General features: G+C 48.3%; 1 protein-coding gene across 8 annotated transcripts in view; it reads left to right on the forward strand.

Annotated features, from left to right (window-relative positions):
• The window catches only part of SGSM1 (small G protein signaling modulator 1), a 119,550-nt gene that overhangs the window by 45,402 nt on the left and 59,328 nt on the right, over positions 1-14,820 (forward strand). For 7 of the 8 annotated variants that reach the window (XM_024240028.3, XM_024240027.3, XM_063722810.1 and 4 more), the window contains 5 exons: positions 2,709-2,776; positions 2,998-3,143; positions 3,262-3,393; positions 7,405-7,529; positions 14,537-14,604. In XM_024240028.3, coding sequence (XP_024095796.3) covers positions 2,709-2,776; positions 2,998-3,143; positions 3,262-3,393; positions 7,405-7,529; positions 14,537-14,604 — 539 coding nt within the window. Of the gene's footprint in view, positions 1-559; positions 692-2,708; positions 2,777-2,997; positions 3,144-3,261; positions 3,394-7,404; positions 7,530-14,536; positions 14,605-14,820 lie in introns of those variants that run through there. The other variant, XM_054543228.2, reaches the window with a different exon arrangement.

Genomic DNA, 14,820 nt, shown 5'->3' on the forward strand with positions numbered 1-14,820 from the left:
TTCTATGAAACTTTTAACACATGTATAGTTTCATATAATTCACATCACCATCAGGATACAGAATTATTCCAAAATAAACCTCATCACCCCAAAGAAACTCCCTTCAGCTACTTTTTATAGTCACACCTTGTTTCCAACTCTGCCTGCTAATTTTTACATTTATTTTTATTTTTTGAGATGGAGTCTCACTCTGTCGCCCAGGTTGGAGTAGAATGGTACAATCTTGACTCACTTGCAACCTCCGCCTCCTGTGTTCAAGCGATTCTCATGCCTCAGCCTCCGAAGTAGCTGGTTTTACAGGCATGCACCACCACTCCTGGCTAATTTAGTATTTTTAGTAGAAACAGGGTTTCACCATATTGGGCAGACTGGTCTTGAACTCCTGGCCTCAGGTGATGCTCCCACCTTGGCCTCCCAAAGTGCTGGGATTACAAGCATGAGCCACTGTGCCTGGTCATTTTTTATTTATTTTGAGATGCCTACTTGCTAATTTTTGAGGCAGCATGTTCAAGGTTTTTGATCATATAATTCTGCTGATTTTTAGAAACTGAGTGATGGCAAAGTGAAAAGTGTCTTGATGTTATTATCTTCAGATTTGACACCAAAATGAACAACCTTGATATTGAATAAGTCCAGAGCATGTCAATTCTGGCTCATACAATATTCCAGTTGAGGGAAGACTCTTGTGGGGGTAAGATTACAATGATGTTGCCACTATTTTGTGAGAATTTCCTGATGTTGGGCTCTGTGCTGTGCTATGTAAGCAAGTTGTCATTTAATCCTTCCAACAATTCAGGCATTTGAGTTCTATACTTCCTCCCATTTTACAGCTGAGGACCAAAGCTCAGAGAGGGGTGTCACTTGCCCAGCAACATACAGCAAGGCAGGAAGAGGCAGAGCTGGGCTCCCACCCACTCTATCTCACTCCAAATCCTGTGTCCTTTACTTCCTTCTGTATGTTGGCAAGAACTGAGCTATGTGGGCTCAGCCCAAGCCTGTATCTGCCTGCTCTGTGGCCTCCAGCAAATAAATCGCTTACCCTCTGTGGGCCTGAGATCCCTTGGGAGGTCAGAACAAGGTCCTTTTCAATCCTGAAATTGTTTCTAGACTGTATGAGTTTTCAAGGAATTAGAAACCGCTACACAATAACTCAAACAAACAAATCCAAAAACATTCAGCACAAACATTGTATTGATGGTATATTAGTTCATTTTCATGCTGCTGATAAAGATATACCCAAAACTGGGAACAAAAAGAGGTTTAATTGGACTTACAGTTCCACATGGCTGGGGAGGCCTCAGAATCATGGCAGGAGGCAAAAGGCACTTCTTTTTTTTTGAGATGGAGTCTTGCTCTGTTGCCCAGGCTGGAGTGCAGTGGCGCCATCTTGGCTCACTGCAAGCTCCACCTCCCGGGTTCACACCATTCTCCTGCCTTAGCCTCCCGAGTAGCTGGGACTACAGGTGCCACCACGCCTGGTGAATTTTTTTTTTTTTTTGTATTTTTAGTAGATACGGGGTTTCACCGTGTTAGCCAGGATGGTCTCGATCTCCTGACCTCATGATCCGCCCGCTTTGGCCTCCCAAAGTGCTGGGATTACAAGTGTGAGCCACTGCGCCCGGCCAAAAGGCACTTCTTACATGGCGGTGGCAAGAGAAAAATGAGGAAGATGCAAAAGCAGAAACCCCTGATAAACCCATCATATCTCGTGAGACTTAGTCACTATCACAAGAATAGCATGGGAAATACCAGCCCCCATGATTCAATTACCTACCCCTGGGTCCCTCCCACAATATGTGGGAATTCTGGGAGATACAATTCAAGTTGGGATTTGGGTGGGGACACAGCCAAACCATGTCAGATGGCATCACTTGCTATTTTTTCAGAGCCAGATCCCAGGGAGCATTTTTGAGCATCTCAGGCCAGTGCTCTCAATATTAGTTATCAAGGCAGGAAAGCGTGTTACACAGCCTTTCAGTACCCACTGCTGCTAAACAGCATTTGGTTGCCCCAGTAATAGAAGGGCAGACATCATCTGAGCCTCTAAGTCACTTCCTGTCTCAAATGGGAGATGTGGTAGAGGCAGATAGAGTCAGCCAGGCCTCCGCAGCCTGCTAATTATTATTCTTGTTACTATTATAAAGGCTCTATCATGACCATGTGTTAAGGAGGTACATGCTGAGCACTCCGCTAAATACCTTTAATTTTTGGTTCTCTCAGAAGTCCTTCCAATAGGCTGGGCTTACAGGTGGCTTATGCCTGTAATCCCAGTGCTTTGGAGGCCAAGGTGGTGGAATCACTTGAGGCCAGGAATTCAAGACCAGCCTGGGCAACATAATGAGACCCTGTATCTACCAAAAATTTAAAATTTAAAAATTAACCAGTGGTGGTGCATGCCTCTAGCCCCAGCTAATTAGGAGGCTGAAGTGGAAGGATCATTTGAGCCCAGGAGTTCGAGGTTACAGTGCACTTTGATTGTGCCACTGCACTCCAGCCTGTGTGACAGAGAAAGACCTTATCTTAAAAAAAAAAAAAAAATCCTTTTGTCAGCCCTATGAGCTATATTATTATTGTCCCCATTTTACAGGATGGGGCAGCTGAGGCTCTGGGTGGTAACCGAGTGACACTTGGGGATTGAACTCTTGTCTGTGGATTGTGCGTCCTCTGCTGTTCTCCATCCAAACCTGCATATTCTCTCCTCTCGCTAGTAAATACTATGAGAAGGAAGCTCTCCTGATGGACCCTGTGGATGGCCCCATCCTTGCGTCTTTGTTGGGTAAGTGGTCCTGTGCGCTGAGCTTCATCTAGACCCGTGGTCTTGAGTCTGAGGGGCGCCTTCTCTGGGACTCTCTCACCCCTGTCCAGCCTTGCCCATGGAAATGCAGCACTGTTCTAGCTGGCTGGAGGGGAGGGTAGTGAGATGGGCGGCCATCTGCTGGTAGACAAGTGGGAGGACTTTCTGGGGCAGTGGGTTCCCAGCCCCCACATGCCCCTCAGTGGGGCCCTGTGCCCTAGAGTACACCAAGATGAAGACTGCAGATCACTTCTGGACCGATCCCTCGGCTGACGAACTTGTCCAGAGGCACCGCATCCACAGCTCCCACGTGCGGCAGGACTCGCCCACCAAACGTCCTGCCCTCTGTGTGAGTGGGGTGGACAGTGGGGCTGTGGGAGGGACCTTGCATGAGGGCAGGAAGCAGGGTAGGAGCCCTGAAAGTCACCCCAGGCCTCATCCCTCTGTCTCCCCTCACTCTCTACCAGATCCAGAAGAGGCATTCCAGTGGCAGCATGGATGACCGGCCATCCCTCTCTGCCCGCGACTACGTGGAGTCCCTGCATCAGAACTCCCGTGCCACCCTTCTCTATGGCAAAAACAACGTTCTTGTTCAGCCGGTGAGAGGTTATCTTGGGCCTAGATCTTGCACTGAGGGTCTCACTCCAGGTTATAGAGGAAGAGGTCTCTCTGGCTCCAGGTTGCCAATCCATTCATCCATTTATCCACTCACCCATGCACACATCTGCCCGCCCAACACTCATTCATCCATCCATCTATATTTACACCCACCCATCCTTACATCCATCCATCCACCCACTGTCACATCCATCTATCCACCCACCCATCTTTACATCCATCTATCCAACCATCTTTACATTCACCCATCCACCCATCTTTACAGTCACCCATCCACCCATCTTTACATCTATCCATCCATCCATCCGTCCGCCTGTCTGTCCGTCCATCCATTTATTTTCCCGTCCATCTCTTCACTCACCTGCACACCCAAGCTTCTATCCATCTGTTCACTCTTGTTCTCACTCATTGATTCAGCAAACATTTCCATGGACCTGCTATGTGCTAGGTGCATATGGTAGCAAGATCTTCATTCTCGTGGCCAATATTTCTTGATGCTTCCTATGTGTCAGGCACTGTGCAAAATGTTTTCAACTGTATTAACTCTTAAACCTCCCAACGACCCTTTGAGGCAGGTACTGTTATTGCAGGTCTCAGTATTATCAGATGGTAATACTGAGGGCTGTACAGGTGAAGTAAGGTGCAAAGACAGTTATGATTTGAATTCAGGCCAGCTGGTGCCACAGTCAGTGCCATCACTCAGTCATCTTCTCTGCCCGATCACATGGCTAGGCTGCAGGGATGGGTGGTAGGTGAGGCATATGCAGTTCCTGCCTTCACGCAGTGTCTCCTTTTGCTGTCCCCTCCCCAGGGCCATTTGGTTGCATGGTCATTGTGGTGTTTGGGCTCAGCGGGAGGAAGCAAAGGGAAAACCATCAGCCACTCCATCTCTGCAATCATAGTTTTAATCACTGACTGACCTTGAGCAAGTCACTTTTCCCTCTGAGGCTCTGTATCTGCATCACAATGGGTACAAAACCCTATTGCTGCAAATCTAAGAAGCCATTAATTTAAGATACACAGTTTCTTTTCTTTCTTTCTTTCTTTTTTTTTTTTTTCTGAGACAGAGTCTCGCTCTGTTGCCCAGGCTGGCATGCAGTAGTGCGATTTCGGCTCACAGCAAGCTCCACCTCCCAGGTTCACACCATTCTTCTGCCTCAGCCTCCCAAGTAACTGGGACTACAGGTGCCCGCCACCACGCCCAGCTAATTTTTTGTATTTTTAGTAGAGATGGGGTTTCACCATGTTAGCCAGGATGGTATCAATCTCCTGACCTTGTGATCCGCCCGCTTCAGCCTCCCAAAGTGCTGGGATTACAGGCATGAGCCACTGCGCCCAGCTAAGATACACCATTTCGTAACGTAATCTAAACAAATTAAAAATGCTATTTAGAGGACCGAGTGTGGTGGCTCATGCCTGTAATCCCAGCACTTTGGAAGGCTGAGGCAGGAGGATCACAAGGCCAGGAGTCTAAGACCAGCCTGGCCAATATGGCGAAACCCTGTCTCTACTAAAAATACAAAAAAAAAAATAGCCAGGCATGGTGGCACGTGCCTGTAGTCCCAGCTACTCGGGAGGCTGAGGCAGAACTGCTTGAACCCAGGAGGTGGAGGCTGCAGTAAGCCGAGATCGCACCACTGCACTCCAGCCTAGGCAACAGAGCGAGACTCCGTCTCAAAAAAAAAAAAAAAAAAAAAAAAAAAAAAAAAGCTATTTAGATTATATACAGTGTTTTTGTTTTGTTTTGTTTTATTTGCTACTTAGAAATTTTAGCTTACGCTTTTTGAAAGAGGTCTTTGAAACTTACGTGGATGTAGTTTTGTTTTGTTTTTTAATCTATATCACTTTTATAAGTAACACACAGGGAAAATATCATTGAAATACATTAATTAAGATATTCTTCAAACTTCTTCCAGTTCAGAGTTCCATCTTCTGTATCACTTTTTGACTTAGAGTCATCAGTGCCCTCATTTTTCCACACATTGTTTTCTGTTCCATCAAGAGAAGGAGTTGACAATCATCTGTGCCTCTACTTGTTTTTGCAAATAAAGTTTTATTGGGACACAGCTACAGCCTATCACTGCTTTCAGGCCTTGCTGGCAGAGTTGAGTGGTTGCAACTGAACTTGTGTAGCTTACAAAACCAAACAATATTTCCTATTTGTCCCTTTACACAAAATGTTTGGTGGTCCCTGATCCAGGAACACAGGAAGTGCAGCATTTCTTGCAAGAATGTCCACTCTCATCTCGGGGATGTTTTTTGTTTTTTGTTTTTTGGAGACAAGGTCTCACTGTCACCCAGGCTGGAGTGCAGTGGTGTGATCATGGCTCACTACAGCCTCAAACTCCTGGGCTCAAGCAGTCCTCCCACCTCAGCCTCCTGAGTAGCTAGGACTACAGGTGTGTACCACCATGCCTGGCTAATTTTTAAATTATGTTTTGTAGAGATGGGGTCTCGCTATGTTGCCCAGGCTGATCTAAAACTCCTGGGCTCAGGTAATTCTCCCACCTCAGCCTCCCAAACCTCTGAGATGTAGGCATGAGCCACTGCGCCCAGCCTGTGATGGTTCTTACTTCCTGTAAAGTATTTGGTTGCTTTACAAGAAAATCTTGGCCAGGCACGGTGGCTCATGCCTGTAATGCTAGGACTTTGGGAGACCAAGGCGGGTGGATTACCTGAGATCAGGAGTTTGAGACTAGCCTGGCCAATATGGCAAAACCCTATCTCTACTAAAACCCTATCTCTACTAAAAAAAATACAAAAATTAGCTAGGCATGGTGGCAGGTGCCTGTAATCCCCGCTACTCGGGAAGTTGAGGCAGAAGAATCACCTGAACCCGGGAAGCAGACATTGCAGTGAGCTGAGATCGTGCCGCTGCCCTCCAGCCTTGGCAACAGAGTGAGACTCCATCTCAAAAAAAAAAAAAGAAGAAGAAGAAGAAAGACAATCTAGGCTTGTGGGCTTCCCTGCAGGGATGAATACGTGCCTGCCTTCCCAGCATCACACAGGCACTCTACCGCTCTGTTCCCAGCCTTCCTATGTGCACAGCAGGTTTCCAATTCAAAGCTGAATCGCAGTCAAATCTTTTTGAAGACACGTAAAATAGCACCTACATTTCACATGTGAAATAACAAACATGCCCAAAACTTAATTGAAGTGACAATACTTTGAACAGCTGTGGCTGAGCCTGTGCAAGACCAGGCAGAGCAGCCACGTCACAGTTGTGATTAGAAGACCCGCCCCCATTTCAGGTACATAAAAACTTCAACAATCAAGTTGTGTGTCTTTGGATCAATGAAATACTGCACTGCTCCTCCCTTGGGGTTATAGGTGCATGTGGTTAAATCAAGACAGTGCGTGTGAAGGCTGAGCCATGCTTGGGACACACTTGGTGCTCAGTAAATGTTAGGGTGAATTTGATGGAGGGGTGGTGACATCACCCTCCCCACACACTCACCTGGGATAAAACAAAGCCGGTGAGAATTCCTGTAGGTAAATCTAGGGGAGAAAAGGGACCGGCTACTGGGCGGGGAGTGTGGGGTGGTTTTTGGTAGGAGGTCTCTGAGTATTGTCTCTAGGAAGGGCCCTAGAGCTCAACTGCCATCTCTTTCTCCCTTAAGCCTGGCCAAGATAAATGCCTTCTGTTTTGAAAAGCGTGATTTTCAGTGGGGCAGAGCCTCCTTCCTGGTTCTGAAGGAACCTGGGGTCAGGGACCCTGGAGCTCAGGAGGAAGTCAGAGTGTGAAAGTGATGGGGGTGGGAGGCTTTCACAGCTGGATGATGTGGAACCCATCTGGGAGGCTGGCTGCAAATGGCTTTGCTTAGCATGGCCATCTGGAAGGAGGCTTTAGAGTCTTCCACATGGCCAGGGCCTTGAAGGGATTAACCCAACCTCTTAGTTCTGATTATGTGTTCTTGAGTCAAACGGGCCAGGACCTATGTCCACAGCGACTCCAGCACCATGGCCAGACCTGAGTCCTCCTCTCTCTGCAGAGGGACGACATGGAGGCTGTGCCAGGGTACCTGTCCCTGCACCAGACGGCTGACGTCATGACCTTGAAGTGGACGCCTAACCAGCTGATGAACGGGTCTGTGGGGGACCTGGACTATGAGAAGAGGTAGGGCACTGGGTCTGCTATGTGTCCTTTGGGTCCCTCCACTCCCCTTGGCACAAGGAAGTTCCTCCCCGGGGGAGGGGAGGCTTGTATCTCGCCCCTGCTTCTGCCCGCTCCTCTGCCTGGTTGTTAGGGCCACTTGGCTCAGCCTCCCTGCAGCTGTGGCCTCCTGGGAAACTCAAAGGCTCGAGAGAATCCGGAAACCAACTGGAAGAGTCTTAGGGCTTGGGAGTTGGCAATGCCCTGGACAAAACCATCCAGAGGGAGAAATCTTTATAGAGATCTCCTAAGCCTGCAAATGGCAAATATTCTTCAGTCTCTGTCTTCTCTCTCCCATCACTCAATAAGGGAAGGCAGGAGGTGTTAGCGAGCATCTGGTCCAGGGCTGCATCTGCTGCAAAATCCTGTGATTTATAAGACCCAGCAAAGGCTTTTGAGTCACGCTTGAAAGAAATGCTGGGACAGGGGATTTCCCGCTGCAATGCCTGGGTTCCAGCCCAATTAGGGAAGACTTAAGGAGGAACAAAGAAAGCCATGGCGCAGAGGTGTGGCTGGTTCAAATATTTCAGCTTGAGGAGGATTGGCTGCTGGTGGGGAGGAGAAGCAGTGGTTTTTCCTGCTCCAAGTCCACATCGAATCTTATTTTACATTTTATTGCTTTCCTAAAAAAACTTTTTACAATGAAGAATTTTTAACCTAAAGATAGACAGAGCTCAGGTACCCATCACCCTGCCCTCGTGGCCATGAACTCATCCCCTTCTCCCCAGTAATATTATTCTGGGCCGGGTATGGTGGCTGACACCTGTAATCCCAACGCTTTGGGAGGCTGAGGCAGGTGGATCATGAAGACAGGAGTTCAAGACCAGCCTGGCCAACATGGTGAAACCCCATCTCTACTAAAAATACAAAAATTAGCCGGGCATGGTGGCACACGCCTGTAGTCCCAGCTATTCGGGAGGGTGAGGCAGGAGAATTGCTTGAACCCGGGAGGCAGAGGTTGCAGTGAGCTGAGATCACACCACTGCACTGCAGGCTGGGCGACAGAGCAAGACTCTGTCTTAAAAAATATATATATATATATTATATATATATATATATAAAATATATATATAAAATATATACTGTATATAGTATATATTCTATATAATATATATCATATATAGTATATATATACTATATATTGTATATATAATGTATATACAGTATATATAATTCTGAAGCAACATGCAGACATTATATGATTTCATCTGTAAATATTTTAATGTGTATCTCTAAAAAAATAAAGACTGTTTTCAGGAAACATCAGGCCTTGGAGTGATGTAAAGTGTTCTCTAGGCTGGGCGCAGTGGCTCACACCTGTAATCCCAGCATTTTGGGAGGCTGAGGTGGTGGATCACGAGGTCAGGAGTTCAAGACCAGCCTGGCCAACATGGTGAAACCCTGTCTCTACTAAATATACAAAACTTAGCTGGGCATGGTGGCGGGCACCTGTAATCCCAGTTACTCAGGAGGCTGAGGCAGAGAATTGCCTGAACCTGGGAGGCAGAGGTTGCAGTGAGCCGAGATTGCGCCACTGCACTCCAGCCTGGATGACAGGGCAAGACTCTGTCTCAAAAAAAAAAAAGAAGTGTTCTCTAAGCTCATTACTTCCTGTGCAGGAGTCACCATCTGTCCTCAGAGCTGGTCAGTGGGCAGGACAATTGGTCCTGTGCTGGGCACAATAATTCAGCTCCAACTAGACCCTGCAGTCTCTCTCTCTCTCTTTAAACGTATTAATTTTATTTATTTATATTTTAGTTTATTTATTTATTCGTTTTTTTGAGACACTGTCTCGCTCTGTCACCCAGGCTGGAATGCAGTGGCATGTTCTCGACTCACTGCAACCTCTGCCTCCTGGGTTCAAGCGATTCTCCCACCTCAGCCTCCTGAGTAGCTGGGATTACAGGGACTTGCCACCACACCCAGCTAATTTTTGTATTTTTGTTAGAGATGGGGTTTCATCGTGTTGGCCAGGCTGGTCTCGAACTCCTGACCTCGAATGATCTGCCCATCTTGGCCGCCTCTCAAGGTTATTTTTATTTTTTTTAATTTCTATTTCATTTTATATGGAGATGGTGTCTCGTTTTGTCACCCAGGCTGGTCTTGTACTTCTGGCTTCAAGCGAGTCTCCCACCTCGGCTTCCCAGAGTCTAGAGTTTCTAATCAGGCGACCATGGAAGAATAGGGGAGGGGTCCCAGGGGTGCTCTGGGTCTCTTTATCTTAAACCTTGGTCTAAAGCCTTCTTTGACCTCCCTGCTGAGTCCAGATCACACAAGCCCTGAATCTCCATTGTAGCATTTAGAAGATTGTAGTCACACAGTCGATCTGTGCCTGTGTACCTACCATCTTGCCCTCGAGACCTCAGTGCCTTAAAGGTAAGGGTCCTGTCTTGTTCGCTTCTTATCCCCAGCACCTGCCACAGGTTGTAGTACATAGTAGGTGCTCAGATCCGCTTTGTGAAATGAAGCAGGGAAGTCAGGGGACCTGAATTCATTCACTGGATGTTTACGGAGCCCCTACTCTGTGCCAGCCACTGTGCTAGATGTAAGGGAGACAGCAGTTGTAGGAAAGGAGGGGAAAATTTTTACCTTCTCAGAGCTTACATTCTACTGGAAGATAATGAATGAGCAAGGAGATGGATGGACATACGCTATGGGACCAAGCCTTTGCTCCACCCTCACCTTGCTGGGTGACCTGGGGTATGTCACTCCACCTCAGTGAGCCTCAGAGTTCCCTTTTTATCAAGTGGGGAAGTAGGACGAGATATGGTCTCCTTAGAATTCAAGGCATTCCCAGGGGGTCTGCAGGGGCTTCTTAAACATTGAAGTGTCTTGCACCCAACGTCAAAGCTTTAACAGCGCGAGGACCCTGTTTGTTGCTTGGACTTCAGCCCAGGGTTGTGTGGGCCAGAAACCTGATGCTAATGTTTTGGGAAAAGCATTGGATCCGATGATTGCCAAGCCCCGCCCCAGCACAGATAATCGGGGACCTGTGTTTCTGTGTCATCTTTCCCTGTTGGTGAACAGGCACCTCGTAGGCGCTTTGGTTTTGTTTTCTTGAGATGGAGTCTCGCTCTGTCGCCAAACTAGAGTACAATGGCACAATCTCGGCTCACTGCAACCTCTGCCTCCTGGGTTCAAGTGATTCTCCTGCCTCAGCCTCTCGGGTAGCTGGGACTACAGGTGCCCACCACCATGCCCGGCTAATTTTTTTCTATTTTTAGTAGAGACGGGGTTTCACCATGTTGGCCAGGATGGTCTCAATCTCTTGACCTCGTGATCCACCCGCCTCCGCCTCCTAAAGTGCTGGGATTACAGGCGTGAGCCATCGTGCCCGGCCATCGTAGGCGCTTTGATACTGAGTTCCGGATGAATCAGAACTTCTAAGGTCACTGCCCAGGAGCTGGGGCATCTCTAGCCCTGGGCCGTGAACTCCTGTCTATCCTTGTTATTCTCACCAGAACCTGAGGCTCAATGGAAGATAAATGGCAGGAGTCAGAAATGTGGGAGTTGGTGTGTGGGGAAGGGGTTTGCCCCAGGAGCTCCAGCATCCCTTGGGGGACCAAAAAGCAATGAAGTGGGGTGGTTTTTGTCTGAGCTTGTGCAGGAACTCTTTTTTTCTTTCTTTCTTTTTTTTTTTGAGATGGAGTTTCGCTCTTGTGGCCCAGGCTGGAGTGCAATGGCATGATCTCAGCTTGCCGCAACCTCCACCTCCCAGGTTCAAGCGATTTTCCTGCCTCAGCCTCCCGAGTAGCTGGGATTACAGGCATGTGACACCATGCCTGACTAATTTTGTATTTTTAGTAGAGACGGGGTTTCTCCATGTTGGTCAAGCTGGTCTCGAACTCCTGACCTCAGGGGATCCATCCATCTCAGCCTCCCACAGTGTTGGGATTACAGGCGTGAGCCACCATGCCTGGCCAGAGCTCTTTTTTCTTTTCACGACCAGCCTCACTCTTGCACAGCCACGATCCTTACTCACTAGCTGGGTATTCCAATGTTACAGAGAAAATGTCATGAAAAAGCTGGATATTGGGGTTCTGAAGTCAAGTTGGACTTGCCTCCAATCTCAACCCTACTGTGTGGAGCAGCAGTGGAACCCTCCTACCCTGCTGGCGGACAACCAATTTACAGACCAACTTGGCAGTTTCTTGTAACATCCCCTTACCGTGTGACCCAGCAATTCTGCTTATAGGGATCTACCCAAGAGAAATGATAACTTATGCCCACACAAAAACTTATACACAAATGCTTATAACAGCATTATTCGTAATAGCCCAAGACTCCAAGACCGGAAACAACCCGGATGCCCATCAACTGAAGAATGGATGTAGACATTTGTGGTCCATCCATGCAACAGAATATTACTTGTCTATAAAAAGGGATAAATCACCAGTGGACATTACAATATGGATGAACTTCAAAAGCCTTATACCACAGGAAAGAAGCCAGCCACGAAGTGCGCATGTTGTAGGATTCCATTTAGGTGAAATGTCCAGAAAAAGGCACATCTGTGGAGTCAGAAAGCAGATTGTTGGTTGCCTAGGGCTGTGGGTGAGAAGGAAGACTGATCGCAAACAGGCAAGAGGAATCTTTTGGGGGTGGTAAAAATGTTCTAAAACTGGCTTGTGATGATGGTTGCCTAAATCTACATTTACTCATCAAACTGTACACTTACAGTGAGTAAATTCTATGGTGTGTAAATTATACCTCAGTAAAGCTGCTAAAACATGCAAATGAAAACCAGAAACAGCCCTTGCTCCTTCCTAGCTCTGTGGCCTGAGACAATCAACTCCACTTCCTTGAGCCTCAGATTATTTATCTGTAAGATGGGAATGTAGTAAGGGAACCTCTGAATAAGCATATACGGAGAATTTATGTAACGCAAGTGCATGGAAAACCCTTAGCTGGGAGCCCAGCACCTGGACAGGGCTCTCAGTCATGAGAGCTGTTGGTGTCATCTTCAAGGATCCAAAGAGACTATGGCCACAGAGCTCCTCCTTGCTGATGGCTGGTGGTGGCTTTGTTCACTGGGCATTTCCAGTGCTCAGCATTCACTATGCACTGTGAACATTCTCTGAGCATCGCAAGAGAGGTGAACAAAGCAGAACCGTTCTGCAGGTGTTCAGCACCTTTGAGGAACCAGAGGAGAGGACAGGTGGTTGCAACCCAGCGTGATGGGCACACAGGGCTGTGGGAGCCCAGAGAGGACACCCTGGCTAGACTGGGTATGGGAGGGGCTCAACAGAGGCTGCTGCCCTTGTGTTCTTGACTGTCCTCGAAGGACATTTACTTCCATGAACTCTGGTGAGGCTGATTCTGGTACAGGCCAGGGCAGGAAGGGCTTTCAAAGAGAAAAGGTCCCCAGCAGTGTGACTTGAGGGTTTCTCTGAGCCTATTCCACTTTTCTCGTTTCACAGCTAGGGAAACTGAGGGCCAGAAACTGAGGTAGGAACTGGCTAAGGTCTCTGGTGGAAGTGGGGTTTGAATGCTGCCTGACCTTGAAGCCTATGTTAGTTTGGGTCCTCTAAGAAGCAAGGCACCAAGACAGGATTGGACCAGCAGAGATTTATTGGGGACACACCCGTGCAGGTTAAGGGAGGGGCAGGAACGGACAGGGAGAGCCTTCAGACCGCCATGCGGGGAGGGAGAGGAGGAAGGAAGGAAGGTTGGGCAGAAGGAGTCTGAGACACAGCACGGCTCTAAGAACATTTGGCCAGGTCAGTTGGAAGTCTCCGGTGGACCGTTGACTGTTAGAGGAGTTCCTTGTCTCCCAGGAATGGGCGGCACTAGTACCCCGGCCTGCTAGGTCCTGGCTGCGAGCAGCCTAAGGGAAGCATGGCTTCGGTGCAAATGTGGTGATAGATCCAGGGAGTGGCCTCTGAAGTTAATCCGCTGTGCTCCCCTCATCAAGGTCTTCTGAAGGAGATGTGAGTGGTGCATTTCCATGGGCACCACAAAGCCCAAGTTCCTGTGGCCTCCACCTCCCAGTGTGTTCTGATGAGAAAAGCTATTTGTTTCAGGACAGCAGCAAGGCTTTGAGCTGGAAATGGAAACACTTAAATAATCATAGGGACCACTTCCCAGGTACGCACTTCTTAATGTATCAGCTCTGTGTTGAGCCCTTCAAATACTTGATTCTATTTAATCCTCACAGCAACGCAATGGGGTGGGTGTTATTCTAGCCCCCATTTTATAGATGAGGAAACTGAGGCTCAGAGAAACCCTCAAGTCACACTGCTGGGAACCTGTGAAGCTATTGAGTGGCTATTCTAACTCCTACGCATGGACACATAGTGGCCTGGAGTTAGGATGTGAGTTAGTCAAGACTCCTAGATGCCAGTTAGAGAAAACCAAATTCAAGCTGACTTAAGCACTGGCCCATATGAACTGAAAACTCTAGGGGCAGTAGCTTCAGGCATGGATGGATCCAGGGACTTGAATGACAGGACCTGCACTCTTTCCATCTCTTTGCTCTGTCTTCCTGTCTTTTGATGCCATTCTCAGGCATAGTCGCTTCCATCTTCAGACTTCTGCCCTTACCACTACTCTCCAGACAGGATGGGGCATCTCTTTCCCAGTCATTCAAATGGAAATCTAATAATTGAGTCTCATTGGTTCTGCCAGAGTCAGGAGACAGTCCTGCACTGAACACTATGGCCGGAACAGTGGGACAGGTTGATTGGACAGGCCTGGGTCAGGTGGCCATTCCTGGAGTCCGAGGGTGGAGAGTGGGTGGGGTCGACCTCACCTCCCATATGGACTGGGGGTGGGGAGGATGGTAACCTCGGAAAATTGGGGTTCTGAGACCAGTAAAAGGGGAGATAGAGTCTGGGCAGGCTGGGACACAGATGCTGGGGACCTAATGGGAAGGTGGAGGAGCTCCTTGGTGTGGTCTGCTGGCCTCTGAGCCCCTCCGCACAGTGGGGTAGGCAGAAGTCCTGCAAGCCTGACCCTCCCTCCGCTTCCAGCGTCTACTGGGACTATGCCATGACCATCCGCTTGGAGGAGATTGTCTACCTGCACTGCCACCAGCAAGGTAGGGACTGTGGGGACAGGAAGGGGGCTGCATGTTCCTCTTGGATGCCCTGCCTGTCTCCATCCCTGCCTATTCATTAGTATCATGAGAGAATGATATGGTGGACACACCATATTACCTGTGCAACCTTAGGCAAGCGACCTCACCTCTCTGTGCCTCACTTTCCCCATCTGTAACATGGGAATTATAACAGGACCCTCTCATGGGGTAGTTGTG

This window comes from Pongo abelii, chromosome 23, assembly GCF_028885655.2.
Source record: "Pongo abelii isolate AG06213 chromosome 23, NHGRI_mPonAbe1-v2.0_pri, whole genome shotgun sequence".
In the NCBI taxonomy this organism is placed as follows: domain Eukaryota; kingdom Metazoa; phylum Chordata; class Mammalia; order Primates; family Hominidae; genus Pongo; species Pongo abelii.